Source organism: Aotus nancymaae, unplaced genomic scaffold (genome assembly GCF_030222135.1).
Source record: "Aotus nancymaae isolate 86718 unplaced genomic scaffold, 86718_ANA_hifiasm-v0.15.2.pri h1tg000029l, whole genome shotgun sequence".
In the NCBI taxonomy this organism is placed as follows: domain Eukaryota; kingdom Metazoa; phylum Chordata; class Mammalia; order Primates; family Aotidae; genus Aotus; species Aotus nancymaae.
In genome coordinates this window covers 13500989-13516511 of record NW_026988442.1, presented here as the reverse complement: position 1 = coordinate 13516511, position 15523 = coordinate 13500989, and the positions used below count along the sequence as shown (strand labels likewise).

General features: G+C 53.5%; 1 protein-coding gene across 1 annotated transcript; it reads left to right on the top strand.

The window, feature by feature from the left end:
* The first annotated feature begins 3882 nt into the window (after nt 1–3882).
* On the top strand, nt 3883–15271 carry E2F1 (E2F transcription factor 1). The gene is made up of 8 exons (XM_064382894.1): nt 3883–4149; nt 4189–4575; nt 10459–10549; nt 10900–11119; nt 12553–12705; nt 13402–13516; nt 13617–13848; nt 13974–15271. Exons 1-8 carry the CDS (start codon nt 3883–3885, stop codon nt 14219–14221), a joined length of 1713 nt encoding a protein of 570 aa, XP_064238964.1. The 3' UTR covers nt 14222–15271.
* Nucleotides 15272–15523: the final 252 nt, after the last annotated feature.

The window sequence follows — 15523 nt, the reverse complement described above, 5'->3', positions numbered from 1 at the left end:
GCTTACCATTCTTAAGGGGGAGGTGCTGTTGGTGGAATAAATAGGTTTAAATTATTTGTGTCACTTGTCAAACTTCTTAACAAGCATATTGTACAGGGTCATAGGAATAATTCCTAACTTTCTCACTGGACTGTGAGCTCCAGGGGTCTGTTTTGCTTATAGCTGTCACCTGAGCACATAGCACAATGTCTGACACATAATAGTTGCTCAGTAAATATCTGTGGATTGAATGAAGTGAATTGACTTGTCCAAGGTCATGTTGACCAAGATTTTTGATTACATCCACCTGATTTAGAAGCCCATGCTATCACCTCTACACCACTGTGCCTCTTGGAAAGAACCAAGGGAAAGATGTCTCCAGGCGCAGGATTGTGGGCCCAGGAGATTGCATCCCCTTGAACGCCTCTAGTTTGGTTGGTGGAGGTGGTGACAAGGATAAGTACCTATGAACCAAGCCACTATCCACCATAATACCCTTTGGAAACTACACATTATAATCTTGACAGCTCTGAGCCTGGCTTTTGGGATATTTACAGAGGGTGGCAAGGGGAGGCCCTGGGTTTTGCTGTGGGACAGTTGAAGTTCCCATCTCCGTTCTACTGTGTGACCTTGAGCTATGAGTGCCCCTCTCTGAGCCTCCTCCTTCCTGCACCATGTAGATAAACAAGCTTACTTATGGGATTATGGGGTTGAGAGGAGATCATCAATGGAAGTGGCTGCCCAGTGACTGTGGATTTTTTGGAAGCCTACAAGCCTGAGAACTGTTGGCATTGAGAACAGCCTTATCGTGAGCTGCCAGGATGAGGGCCAAGGGGCCTCATCTATCAGGCTGTTTTGCTTTCAAGTAGGTATTAATAGATACAGAAGGCCTTTATCTCTTCCTCAGTTTCATTCTGGGAATGCTGGTCTTCACTCCTTTCTGCTACAGGGGGACCTGAGGGATTGTGGGAAGGAGGGCACCTGCTTCTACCTGGATGTGTACTTGAATACTTTTTAGGAGGGCAGGGCTTTGGAAAACCCCCAGCCTCAGCCTCACCAAGCCTAAAAAATAACCTTTTCATCTACTTGGTAAACTCAGGCCCTTCAGGCCTCAATTTCCTCATTATAAAGTAGAGCAATAATAATAGACATCTCTCTTTGCTAGCCATCACAGTTATACCAGCACAATGCTTGTTATATAACAGGTACCAAATAAGTGTTTGTTGAATGACTTGGGTTTGAGAGGGCTTAACACAAATGAATGTTAGTGTTACTGGGACCCTGTGGAAAGGTGTGGGGAAAGGACGTTCCATCTGGAATAGGAATGTGCTGGTTTCTCTCGCCCTCTGCCAGTGCCTGTCTTGGTTGTTTAGAATGAGACCTACCCCTCAGCTTCTTTATGAAGAGGGGAGGGAGAAGGGGGACAGGCAGACCTCAGGGCTGGGGATGCACTGTAGGCTGAATTTGGTCACTGATCGGCTTCACAGATACCTTCTCTTGAAAAGGCCTCAGCCGGGCGCGGTGGCTCAAGCCTGTAATCCCAGCACTTTGGGAGGCCGAGGCGGGTGGATCACGAGGTCAAGAGATCGAGACCATCCTGGTCAACACGGTGAAACCCCGTCTCTACTAATACAAAAAATTAGCTGGGCATGGTGGCGCGTGCCTGTAATCCCAGCTACTCAGGAGGCTGAGGCAGGAGAATTGCCTGAACCCAGGAGGCGGAGGTTGCGGTGAGCCGAGATCGCACCATTGCACTCCAGCCTGGGTAACGAGCAAAACTCCGTCTCAAAAAAAAAAAAAAGAAAAGGCCTCAGTTTTCCCATCTGTACAGCAAGAGGCTTATGTGGTTTCTGTGGTCTCTTCTAGTTATGGTACATGCTAGGATTTGCAATGAGTAATTTCAGAAACTACTCACTGGAGGGGGAAAACAACTCCTGATTTCCTAAACCACCTCGTAGTTTGTAAAACACTTTCCAATCCCTTATGCTTTTCATTCTACTGGCAACCCTGGAAGGAGCCACGGCAAGGTCTAAGTGCCCATTTTACAGATGAGGAAACAGGCTGAGAAGCATCCTCAGGAGCTGTGATTTGAGGCTGGACCACTCATTTTGATTATACTGGTACACCAATTTGTTTTCAAATGTGAGTATGCATAAAAATAACCTGGAAGCTGGGAGAGGTGGCACACACCTGGAGTACCAGCTATGCTGAAGGCTGAGGCGGGAGGATCTCTTGAGCCCAGGGGTTTCAGACTAGCCTGGGAAAGATAGTGAGATCTCATCCCTATAAAATAAATAGAAAAAAAAATAAGATATTGGCTTTTCTAATTCCATAAGTGTCAAAAAAAAAAAAAAAAGTCATTCACTATGACTCATAAAAAAAAAAAAGAAAAAGTAAAAGAAAAACAAACATCACCTGGAATGAGGACAGGGCATTGTTAAATTGCAGACTCCTGGCTCCTGGGCACTTAGAGATTCTAAATTGGCAAGGCTGGGATGGGCCCAAAATTAACAAGTGACCACATGGTTCTGAAGCCAGCAGCCTAAAGACTACCCTTGCAGAACCGTGGTCTCCTTGTTGCAGTCTAGGCAGGCTCTGGTTCTTTTTTTTTAATTTGAGACAGCGTTTCCCTCTTGTTGCCCAGGCTGGAGTGTAATGGCACGATCTTGGCTCACCGCAACCTCTGCCTCCTGGGTTCAAGCAATTCTCCTGCCTCAGCCTCCCAAGTTGCTGGGATTACAGGCATGTGCCACCATGAGGGGCTAATTTTGTATTTTTAGTAGAGATAGGGTTTCTCCATGTTGGTTAGGCTGGTCTTGAACTCCCGACCTCAGGTGATCCGCCCTCCTCGGCCTCCCAAAGTGCTGGGATTACAGGCGTGAGTCACCGTGCCCGGCTGTGCTTCTGGTTCTTTTATAACCTTTCTCAGTGCCTGCTCTGGGCCAGGCCAGTGTTGGGAAGAGGCGCTACTGAGCTCCTAGATTGGCAGGGGAGGCAGAGGGAGAAATGTGTGGTCAGCGTTGGAACAGAGGCAGCATTGGGCAATAGAGGAAGTGAGTAAATCCTTGGGAGGGGTCCCTAGAAGAAGTGATGTGTTTTGTTTTTGTTTTGTTTTAGAGATAGGATCTTGCTCTGTTGCCCAGGCTGGAGTGCAGTGGCATGATCATAGCTCACTGCAGCCTCCATTTCTCGGACTCAAGCAATCCTCTCACCTCAGCCTCCCAAGTAGCTGGAACTACAGGTGGGCGCCACCGCGCCTGGCTAATTTTTCTATTTTTTGTAGAGAAGGGTTTCACCATGTTGCTCAGGCTGGTCTCAAACTCCTGGGCTCAAGAGATCCACCCTGCCCGTTGATTATAGTGATTCCAGGCATGAGCCACCTTGCTGGGCCAATGCTTCATCCTATTGTAAACGTCTGTTACCTCTCTGTTACCCTATCCAGTAGACTGTGAGCTCCTTAGGGCCACGAATTAAGGATGGGGCACAGAGTTAAGGATGGGGCACAGAGCAGGCTCTCCAAACGTTTGTTGAATGAGTGAGGGAGTGAATTAGTTCAAGCAGACACTTTACTTGGCCATTGGAGATTTTGGCTAAAATGGGACTTGCAGGAAAGCTCCAGGCTAATATCTGGCCGGACGTCCCTCCTCATTTCCTGGTATCGCTCTTCAGCTTGGGCTTTGGGTGAGTGGGATAGGGCTGGGTGCAGGGTTAGGATAATGTCATGGGTGTGGTAAGTTGAGGATAGGAGAGTTGGCTGATGGCTGGGCTGTGGAACTGATGATCCCGAAAAGAAGAGGGGGCAGTTTCTGGAGATGTCAGCTGAGGCTGTGGGAGCTACAGGTTGAGGGTCACGTGCAGAACAGAGGCTCTGTCCTGAACCTGCACTATAGAAAGGTCAGTGGGATGCGAGAGCATCGGGGCGGGGCCCATGTTCCCGTGTCCCCACGCCTCCGGCAGGGGACGCCCGAGCTGGGGGCGGGGAGTCCCACCGCGCCTGGCACCGTCTGGACAAAGCCTGCGCGCGCCCCGCCCCACCATTGGCCGTGCCGCCCCGCGCCGCCGCCCCATCCCGCCCCTCGCCGCCGGTCCGGCGCGCTACAGCCAATGGGAGTCGCCGCCGTCGACTTCGTCACGGCCCGGGCCGCCAATCGTGGCGGCGCTCGGCGGCTCGTGGCTCTTTCGCGGCAAAAAGGATTTGGCGCGTAAAAGTGGCCGGGACTTTGCAGGCAGCGGCGGCCGGGGGCGGAGCGGGATCGAGCCCTTGCCGGGGCCTGCCGCCATGGGCCCGCGCCGCCGCCGCCGCCTGTCACCCGGGCCGGGCGGGCCGTGAGCGCCATGGCCTTGGCCGGGGCCCCTGCGGGCGGCCCATGCGCGCCGGCGCTGGAGGCCCTGCTCGGGGCCGGCGCGCTGCGGCTGCTCGACTCCTCGCAGATCGTCATCATCTCCGCCGCACAGGACGCCAGCGCCCAGCCGGCCCAAGCTGGCCCCGCGGCGCCCGCCGCCGGCCCGTGCGACCCCGACCTGCTGCTCTTCGCCACTCCACAGGCGCCCCGGCCCACACCCAGCGCGCCGCGCCCCGCGCTCGGCCGCCCGCCGGTACGGACCCCAGGGACGCCGCGCTGACAGCGCTGCCTGTGCCCCTTGAGCAGACCCAGGCGGGTGCTGTGTTTGGCCTGGAGGCGGCAGGGGGCGGGGGAGGGGTGGACTGAGGCGCCCAGGCTGGGCGGTGCAGAGCCTGGGTTGTGCTTCCAGGCTCCGCCCTGGGGTGCGGGGTGACCTCGGGCCGGTCCCTGTTTTGCTCCTCTGCTCTTAGCCTCAGCTTCCTCACTGGAGCCTCCCCAGCGTCGGACTCAATGATAATAATGGCCCACGTGTATTCAACTGGCGTTTATTGCACGCCAGGCCTTTGGCCGACTTCAAGCCAGCTAAAACTCACAACCCCGCTGTGAGCCGTGTTGTCACTGTGCCCATCTGACGGAGGAGGACTGAGGCCCAGAGAGGGAAAGTGACTTGCCCCTGGTCACACAGCTGCAGGTGGCGGGGCTGGGATTTGAACTGCGGCCTGCTGGCTTCAGATCAGAATTTGCATCTCGGTAGTGAGCACAGCTGCTAGGGGAAGTGAAGGCGGGGCAGAGGAAGGTCCTGGGGCTTAACCGTTGGTGAGCCACTCAGGAGACCCTCCTTCCTGCCTCGATGCTGACTGCCAGGTGCAGGACTGGCCGGCCAGGCCTCTGGGGACAGCCCTCCTGGCTGGGAGGCCTTCTCTGCAGGGGCGGGGCAGCTGGACCAGCTGCTGATCTCCTCCTTCTGCCTGTCCTTCCATCTGCCACCCTCCACCCTCCCAGGCCCTGGTTGCCATGGAACCTCATTAATCAGGCAGGCAGACCCCTGAGTCTCTGTAGAAGGACTGGGTGGGCTGGGCCTCTGGGAGCTGGAGAGGAGGCCCCCAGTGCCAGGAGAGAAAATGTCCCAGGGAGATCCTTTTATAAAGCCGTCCCTGAGTGCTGAGCTCAAGACCAGTTCAGACTGGGGGTGCCCAGAAGAGGTGGCTGAATTACAGTGGGAGAAGGGATTGGAGGCGTAGAAGCCTGGAGCTGGGACCTGTGAGCTGCAGGACAGGGTGTGGAGACCAGTTTGACTGGTGCAGCCTATGGGTGAAGGTGGGGCTCTGATGTGCAGGCGGGGGCTGGCCAAGCAGGATGGGGTCTCAGCAGGGAGCTTGGAGCAAGTGGGAGGGGTGAGGCAGGGCTTAGGACAAGGAGGTGGAAGCTGCCTAACTGCTGATGGGGGTGTGAGTGGCAGCTGGTCCCTGAGGCATCTAAAGGGGCTCCCCCAACCTCCTTGGCCTCATGCCCAGTGCTGCCTTCCGGAATCACCACGATGCTAATAATAATAACAATAGCAGCCACCATTGTTTTGAGGATGTCTTATGTGTCAGGCTCTGCCAAGGGCTTTACCTAATTAACTCATTTAACCCCGTCAGCCGCAATCCCTTTTTACAGATTGGGAAGCTGAGGCCTAGAAATACTAGTATCTTCCCATGTCATTCTGCTATTCAGTGGGGAGTCGAGTCTGCATTCCTGTGAGGTTGACCTCTGGGATGCATTGCTTTCTAGGGATGCTGATAGAGGCTGAAGAAAGGGCAGGAAGGGCTTTTGGGGGCCCTTCCTCTTAATGAGTGGGTGGGAGGGGCTATACCAGGGGTGGGCCAGGTGGCTTGTCTCCTGTACTCTGGGGGCTTGTCCCTGTGGGTAGTGCTTGGGACCTGGGCAAGCATCCTCCGTTCAGCTGTGTGACAAGCATATAGCAGGCTTGGGTCTGTGGAAACCTAACAGAACCTGAGGGTCTTGTCCTCAAGGAACTAAACAGGATTATGGGTTCTAGGATCAGAAGGAGAGACGGGGCAAAGAAGAATGCCCTCCGCTCCACCTGTCAGGGGCAGGTTCATTGGCCTGGGCATTCCATTCATTCAACGGTTGTTGAGTTAGTGAATGCCCAGGAGGCACTAGGGTCAGAGACAAGGGGCCCCGCCCTCAGAGTCCTTCAGGGCCAGGAGGTGTTTTCTGTACTTGAGGGGCAGGAGGCTGGCCATTCTGGAGCTGAAGTCCAGAAGGTCCACAGGTTTGGCTTTTGGCCTCTCTGCACTGGCATTTGCCTGGCACAGTCCTTGAAATAAGCTACAGGCTTAGCTTCTGTACCAGCAGGCATTTGTTGAACACTGTCTGTATACAAGGCTCTGTGCAGTTCAGCCATTTCTCTTGGTCCTGCCTGTCCACTTCCACAAACTCAAATATTTTAAACATAATACATGTTTACTGTAGAAAACTTAACTGGTTTTTTTTTTTTTTTGGAGACAGAGTCTCATTCTGTTATGCAGGCTGGAGTACAGTGGTGTGATCGGGGCTCACTGCAGCCTCCACCTCTGGGGTTCAAGATATTCTGTGCCTTAGCCTCCCAAGTAGGTGGGATTGCAGGCACGTACCACCACGCCTAGCTAATTTTTCTGTTTTTAGTAGAGACAGGGTCTTGCCATGTTGCCTAGGCTGGTCTTGAACTCTTGAGCTCAGGCAATCTGACTGTCTCAGCCCCTCAGAGTGCTGGGATTACAGGTGTGTGCCATCACGCCCAACTGAAAACTTAACTTTTTTTGTTTTGTTTTGTTGCAGCAGGGTCTTGCTCTGTCGCCCAGGCTGGAGTGCAGTGGCATGATCTCCGCTCATTGCAACCTACCAGGTTCAAGCGATTCTCCTGCCTCAGCCTCCCCAGTAGCTGGGATTACAGGTGCATGCCACCATGCGGCTAATTTTTGTATTTTTGGTAGAGACAGGGTTTCACCATGTTGCCAGGTTGGTCTTGAAGTCTTGACCTCAAGTGATTGGCCAGCCTTGGCCTCCCAAAGTGTTGGGGTTTCAGGTGTGAGCCACTGCACCAGGCCTAAAATTTAACTCTTAAGAAACTAGAAAGTTGATGGCAGTATCCCAGCCCTATTCATTTTTTTTTCCTCCTAAGGCTATTTTTGTTTGTGGTGGTTGTGACAGTTTTTGTTTTTTAAAGGTTTAAAAATTGTAGTTTTTCCTGTCTCATTCACACCGTTCAGATATGGCACCAGTCTCCCACCGTCTTTCCAGAGGCTGCCCCAAAATGTATTCTATAATCATAGAAACTGAATCAGAGAAAAGTTTCATGAGCTTTTTAATCCAAAAGGGATCATATAAGTATATTGCCCTAGGCTGGGCACGGTGGCTCATGCCTGTAATCCCAGCACTTTGGGAGGCCGAGGCGGGTGGATCACGAGGTCAAGAGATCGAGACCATCCTGGTCAACATGGTGAAACCCCGTCTCTACTAAAAATACAAAAAATTAGCTGGGCATGGTGGCACACGCCTGTAGTCCCAGCTACTCGGGAGGCTGAGGCAGGAGAATTGCTTGAACCCAGGAGGCGGAGGTTGCGGTGAGCCGAGATCGCGCCATTGCACTCCAGCCTGGGTAACAAGAGCGAAACTCCGTCTCAAAAAAAAAAAAATAAATAAGTATATTGCCCTATAACACTGTTTTGCTTGTCTGTATGTGTGATGGGATTCTTGTTAACCTGCCTCGGTCCTTGACAGCTGCATGGTGTTCTAGGGGCTAAACAACCTGCAGCTTTCATGACCCCCTTCGTGGATGCGTATCCGAGTCATCCACTAAGATTTTTTCACCAGTGAATGTCTTCATCCCCCAGTGCCAGTGTTTATCTAGGGAGAAGTGGCAGAAATGGCATCCACTTCAGCCTTTGTTTTAGGGCGTGGCACTGACCTGCCTTCAGGGGTGGACAAGGGCAGGGATCCCAGGGAGAAGGCAAGGAGCAGATGGCAGGAGCTTGCTAGGGTTCGGGCCCCAGGGGCGTCCATGGAGAGGGGGTACATTCTGGCTGGGCTCTGGGGAGGGCGGCCCATGGTGGTTATGAGTGTGGGCTCTGTACCAGCCCGCTAGAGTACAAGTCCTGGCTCCACCTCTCACTGTGTGGCCTCTCTGAGGTGGAGGCCATCATAGCCCCTGCCAAAAGGTGGCTGGAGGGTTGCAGGGGAAGCGGTTGAGTGTGCAGTGCCCAGAGCACAGTCACTCTTCTTTCCCCTTGGCGCCTTCGAAAGTCAGTGAATGTGCGCAAGAGGGAGTGGTTCATCAGCATGGGAGGGTTTCATTCAGTAAACATTTGTTAATACCAGGCTCCATGGCAGATGCTGTGGATGCAGTGATTGTTTAGACCCATTACCTGCCTCTGAGGGTGAGACAAATACATCTACAGAAATGTGTAGGGAGTGACAATGTGGCAAAAGGTCGGGTTTGAGGCAGTTCAGAGGGAGAAGAGGTAACATCATCTAGCTGATGGGGAAGGTTTCTGCCCACAGAGGTGGAGGCAGCAGGTGTGAAGTGGGGAGGGTTGGAGGGATGCAAGGGTAGTATAGATGTCTGGAAAAACATGACTCAAGTTCCCCTGGAGAAGCAGTGGCAGATGAGAGTCTGAAGGCCATGGGGAGCTGGAGGAAGGCCTTAAGCAGGGGCGGCAACATAAGATTTGGAGGAGGCAGGGAGACCAGCGTGGAGACTGCTCAACAGCCCACAGGGGAGGTGGCAGTCGCCGTGGTGATGAGATGTTCTTGGCAGCTGCATGTGAAGAGGGCGACAGGTGGGGCTGGAATATGACTCTAGCTCAGGAAACCTGTGGATGGTGGAGGGGAAGGTCAGTCTGGTTTTGGTCTGGGTGCTTCTGAGCAGCCTGTGGGACCTCCAAGACAGTCTTGATCCTGGAGTGTCTGAACTAAGCCAGAGTGCTTAGAGCTTGGGTTCTTCCTCAAACTGTCTTAGGTACAAATCCTGACTCTACCACTTCCCGGGCCTCCCTGGGCTTTAGTTGTCTTATCTGGAAAAGGGCCATTATTATACTGCCAGTCTATTGAATGGAATGAACTAATGTATGCAAGGAACCTGATGAGTACCAGCTGCTACCATGTGTATAAATTAGTCAAAAACTAGAGGGAAGGTGATTTGCCCAAGGGACTTACGTAGTCAGTGGCTTAGCTGGGCACAGTGGCTCATGCCTATAGTCCTAGCACTGACTATGGTGAAGGCGGAGGTGGGAGAATTGCTCAAGCCCAGTAGTTTGAGGCCAGTCTGGGCAACATAGGAAGACCCCATCTCTACAAAAAATATAAACATTAGCTGGTCATGGCAGCGTGCGCCTGTGGTCCCAGCTACTGGGAAGGCTGAGGTGGGAGGATTGCTTGAGCTCAGGATGTTTGGCTGCAGTGGGTCATGATCGCACCACTGCACTCCAGCATAGGCAACAAACTGAGACCCTGTCTAAAAAAGAAAAAAGTAGTGGCATAAAACAAAAATCTTTTATTATATAGTTTTTGTGGGTCAGGAATTAAGGGAAGACTTAGCTAGATGCTCTGGCTTGGGGTCCCTTTGGAGATTCAGCCAGTGTTTGGGTCCTGGCTGCTAACAGAAGGCGTGACTCTGTTGCTGTTGGGAGGAGCCGCCGTTTCTTGCCCATCATTAGGGCTACTTGAGTGTTCATATGACATGGCAGAGTCAGTGACCCAATACAGAGCAAGGAGGAAGCTCCAGTTCCTCTGACTCAGTCTCAAAAGTGACATGCCATCTCTGTCTCATAAGGGGAGGATTATTAGGCTTCATCTTTTGAAGGAGAAGGATCAAAAAGTTTGCAGATGTGTTTTAAATCCACCATGAGACCCCAGAGAAGTAGTGATGAAGCTGGGACTTGAGCTCAGGTCTTCTGCCTTCTGCGGTTGAGTGTCCTATGTGGAAGGACTGTGACTCTCAGGCTGTGTCCCCTCTGATCTCCCTCAGTCACACAGTCAGGCATCCTGCTAGAGAAACTGAGGTAGGGGTAACCCAGAGGCGCCCAGCCCTCAGCCAGGTCTCTTCTGGTGTCACTCCTGGTTACTGGGCATCCTCCCATTGTTTTCACTACAGGTGAAGCGGAGGCTGGACCTGGAAACTGACCATCAGTACCTGGCTGAAAGCAGTGGGCCAGCTCGGGGCAGAGGCCGCCATCAAGGAAAAGGTACCCATAGAGCTTGGGCTGGGCAGGCCCCCTGTGACCAGGCCCAGGTTGGGGGTGTGAACAAACAAATATGCTTTCAGGCTAACGTCTGGCTCGTTGGGCTTGAGCCAGGCCTCTGGGGACCCTGATGGGCAGCTGGAGTGGCTGCCTGGCTTGGTTTACCCCAGCCCTGAGGGGTGAGGAGTTCCCCAGTCAGAATAAGAATGCTGTGGTTGGCCTCGCCAATGGGAAGGGGCTGGCTGTCCCCCGGCCCCCATCATCCTGCCGCCCTGCACTCCCACAGAGGCAGGCCTGGTTGGAGGTGGGGTGGATGCTGGAGGGCCCTATCTTGCTTGACCACACCCTTACAGGTGTGAAATCCCCGGGGGAGAAGTCACGCTATGAGACTTCACTGAATCTGACCACCAAGCGCTTCCTGGAGCTGCTGAGCCACTCTGCTGACGGTGTTGTCGACCTGAACTGGGCTGCCGAGGTGCTCAAAGTGCAGAAGCGGCGCATCTATGACATCACCAATGTCCTCGAGGGCATCCAGCTCATTGCCAAGAAGTCCAAGAACCACATCCAGTGGCTGTAGGTACCGGCCACACAGGAGGGCAGAGACACCTGCCCATGCCAGCCTGGAGGAGCTGTAGCAGTACCCACTGTGGGCTGCCTGCATCCACATGTTACAGCCGGGGAAACGGGCTCAGGGAGGAGAGGTAGCTTCCCTGAGATGATAGATGCTAAAAAGCACACAAATCTTACATATCCAGCTCAGTTACAGCTTTATTTATTTATTTAATTTTTTAAGATGGAGTTTCACTCTGTCGCCCAGGCTGGAGTGCAGTGGCATCATCTCAGCTCACTACAACCACCACTTCCCAGGTTCAAGTGATTCTCCTGCCTCAGCCTCCCAAGTAGCTGAGGTTATAGGTGCCTACCACTACACCCGGCTAATTTTTGTATTTTTAGTAGAGACGGGGTTTCACCATGTTGGCCAGGCTGGTCTCGAACTCCTGATCTCAGGTAATCTGCCTGCCTCGGCCTTCCAAAGTGCTGGGATTACAGGTGTGAGCCACTGTGCCCGGCACAGCTTTACATATTTATTCATCCGGGTTACCACCATTCAGATCAAGATAGAAGCATTTCCAACACCCCAGAAGGTTCTCTTGTGCCCCTTTCCAGTCACTGCCAACCCCTCACACCACCAGGTGACCACTCTTCTGGTGTCTCATGCCCTTGGTGAGATTTGTCTGGCACAGATGTTTTCTTTTTGTACTCGTTTTATTTTCCCTTTCTCGCCTTCGCCCCAGTCATCCTGCTACCCTCTCTTTGATACACCTGCCTTTTCATTTTTTGGTAGATAGTTCCATTCTACATCTTTTGTGTGTTTTTGGGGGGATGAGGGGGCAGTTTGAGACAGGGTATTGCTCTGTCACCCAAGCTGGAGTCTGGAGGCACAAATATAGCTCACTGCAGCCTCAACCTCCTGGGCTCAAGCCTTGTACCTGTAGCTAGGACTACAAGTACTTGCCACTACGCCTGGCTAATTTCTTTAATTTTGTGTAGGTGTGGGGTCTCACAGTATTGCCCAGGCTGGTTTAAACTCCTGAGGCTCAAAACAGTCCATCCTCTGACCTCAGCTTCCCAAAGTGCTGGGATTATAGGTGTGAGCCACCAAGCCCAGCCCATTTTTTTTTTTTTTAATTTGACAGCATGTCTTGGAAATGCTTGTATGTATGTGTCTAAAGCATGCTCATCCTTTTATACAACTGTAATGTTCCATGGCATGTTGGTGCCGTCATTTATCCTGCCCTGGTTAAGAGACATGTAGGTGTTTATAAATATTCAGGCCAGACTTCAAGCCCATGACACACTGATTTGGATCCCAGCTGAGAAGCCAGACCCAGAGAGAAGCAAGGGCTTGCCTCGGCCTCGCAGAACAGAGGCAGCAGCAGACTGGGTCCTGAGGGCCAGAGGGGCCAGACGATGCTAACCCCACCCTCCCTGGTGCCTCCCCACAGGGGCAGCCACACCACAGTGGGTGTCGGTGGGCGGCTTGAGGGGCTGACCCAGGACCTCCGGCAGCTGCAGGAGAGCGAGCAGCAACTGGACCACCTGATGAATATCTGTACTACGCAGCTGCGCCTGCTCTCTGAGGACACTGACAGCCAGCGATATCCTTGGACTGGCCAGAGGGTGTGGAAAGCAGGCTTAGCAGGCAGGGGTCCCACCCAAGTGGGACTAGAGAGGCTACCCTGGGCCCTGGATTCAGGAGAGGACGCTGGTTTTGGTTGCAAGTCCTGGCTCAGCATTTTCTTACTGTGTGACACTGGATAAATTGCTTAACCTCTCTGGGCCTCAGTTTTATCTATAAAAGGGGGATAATAATATCCAATTCTGAAACTGTACAGATTAAAGCAGAAAAGTGGCTAGGTGCGGTGGCTCATGCCTGTAATCCTAGTGCTTCGGGAGGCTGAGGTGGGAGGATCACTTGAGCCCAGGAGTTTGAGGCTGCAGTGAGCTCTGGTTGAGCTACATAGCACTCCATCCTGGGTGACATAGTGAGACCCTGCTTCTAAAAACTAAATAATGAATTCCCAGCACCAGGCCTGGAGTTGTGTTGAACATTTTACATGGAATCTTTCCTGGTAGCCATCATCATTACTTTGGGATTCAGTGGGTAGAATGGTTCCATTGTATAGATGTGGAACTTGAAACTTGGGAATGAGGTGGGTTTTGAGCGGGTGGGGGGTTGATAGGACAGGAGTGACTAGGGAAGTGTGAGCCCTGCCTTGTGAAGGTCCTTTGTGAGTTGTTGGAGTGAGTGACCCCCAGAAGTCAAAGTTCCTGTGGTCCTTGACTCTGCCAACCCTGGCCTATGTGACGTGTCAGGATCTTCGTAGCATTGCAGACCCTGCAGAGCAGATGGTTATGGTGATCAAGGCTCCTCCTGAGACCCAGCTCCAAGCAGTGGACTCTTCGGAGGTGAGATCTGGAAACTCTAGGCCCAACTGGGCTGGGCTGGGCTGGGCTGGTCTGGGGGTCACCTGGGCCTCAGTTTACCCTGCCTGCTGCTTCCACCCAGACATTTCAGATCTCTCTTAAGAGCGAACAAGGCCCCATCGATGTTTTCCTGTGCCCTGAGGAGACTGTGGGTGGGATCAGCCCTGGGAAGACCCCGTCCCCGTCCCAGGAGGCTACTTCTGTGGAGGAGAACAGGGCCACTGACTCTGCCACCATAGTGCCGCCACCATCATCATCTCCCCCCTCATCCTTCGCCACAGATCCCAGCCAGTCTCTACTCAGCCTGGAGCAAGGTGGGTGATGGGTAGGTGGGTAGGGTGGGGCAGGGCCACTCTTCTGGGGGGCGGGCAGGCACGACAGCCCCTGCCTTCCTCCCTGCTGGGGCATCCCTGGCCTGTGATGCTCCCCGTCTCCCCAGAACCGCTGTTGTCCCGGATGGGCAGCCTCCGGGCTCCCATGGACGAGGACCGCCTGTCCCCGCTGGTGGCAGCCGACTCGCTCCTGGAGCATGTGCGGGAGGACTTCTCCGGCCTCCTCCCTGAGGAGTTCATCAGCCTTTCCCCACCCCACGAGGGCCTCGACTACCACTTCGGCCTCGAGGAGGGCGAGGGCATCAGAGACCTCTTCGACTGTGACTTTGGGGACTTAACCCCCCTCGATTTCTGATGGGGCTTGGAGGGACCAGGGTTTCCAGAGATGCTCACTGTATCTCTGCAGCCCTGGAGCCCCCTGTCCCTGGCCATCCTCCCAGCCTGATTGGAAACATTTAATTTATACCCCTCTCTCCTGTCTCCAGTAGCTTCTAGCTCTGGGGTCTGGCTACCGCTAGGAGGCTGAGCAAGCCAGGAAGGGAAGGAGTCTGTTTGTGGTGTGTATGTGCATGCAGCCTACACCCACACGTGTGTACCTGGGGTGAATGTGGTGTGTGAGCATGTGTGTGTGCATGTACCGGGGAATGAAGGTGAATATACACCTCTGTGTGTGCACTGCAGACACGCCCCAGTGTGTCCACATGTGTGTGCATGAGTCCATGTGTGCGCGTGGGGGGCTCTAACTGCACTTTCGGCCCTTTTGCTCTGGGGGTCCCACAAGGCCCAGCATAGTGCCTACTCCCAGAATCCGGTGCTCTGACCAGGCCAGGTGGGGAGGCTTTGGCTGGCTGGGCTTGTAGGACGGCGAGAGCACTTCTGTCTTAAAGGTTTTTTCTGATTGAAGCTTTAATGGAGCGTTATTTATTTATCGAGGCCTCTTTGGCGAGCCTGGGGAATCAGCAAAGGGGAGGAGGGGTGTGGGGTTGATACCCCGACTCCCTCTACCCTTGAGCAAGGGCAGGGGTCCCTGAGCTGTTCTGCCCCACACTGAAGGAGCTGAGGCCTGGGTGATTTATTTATTGGGAAAGTGAGGGAGGGAGACAGACTGACTGACAGCCATGGGTGGACGGATGGTGGGGCGGGCCCTCTCCAGGGGGCCAGTTCAGGGCCCCAGCTGCCCCCCAGGATGGATTTGAGATGGGAGAGGTGAGTGGGGGACCTTCACTGATGTAGTGGGCAGGAGGGGTGGTGATGGCCTCCCGCAGCCCAGACCTGTGGTTCCTCCTGTGGTGTCTGAAGCGCCTGCCTCCCCACTGCTCTGCCCCACCCTCCAATCTGCACTTTGATTTGCTTCCTAACAGCTGTTCCCTCCTGCTTTGGTTTTAATAAATATTTTGATGACGTTTGGGCTGGGTTTTGGGACTCTGTTGGGAACAGTTCGGGGCGGGAAAGGCCAAGGTTGCTGGGGAAATGCTCATTCTCCACTGCCCTTCTCCCGGATTTGATTTGAGCCTCATAATTCTAAGAAAGGTCAGCTTTATCGCTATTTTGGTCCTAACTCAAAAGCCAATCAGTAAAGGTTTTTGTTGTAGAAAGCCAAGAATGCTACTCAGTGCTGCCCGAAGTGCAGAGTAATGAGTGACCTCTCCTCCCCAGC

Excerpts from the sequence above, each read along its gene's own strand:
- E2F1 (XM_064382894.1), top strand. The coding sequence starts at position 3,883 with ATGCGAGAGCATCGGGGCGGGGCCCATGTTCCCGTGTCCCCACGCCTC. Across the intron at positions 11,120-12,552 it reads AAGAACCACATCCAGTGGCT|GGGCAGCCACACCACAGTGG; the intron begins GTAGGTACCGGC and ends GCCTCCCCACAG. Across the intron at positions 12,706-13,401 it reads GAGGACACTGACAGCCAGCG|CCTGGCCTATGTGACGTGTC; the intron begins ATATCCTTGGAC and ends GACTCTGCCAAC.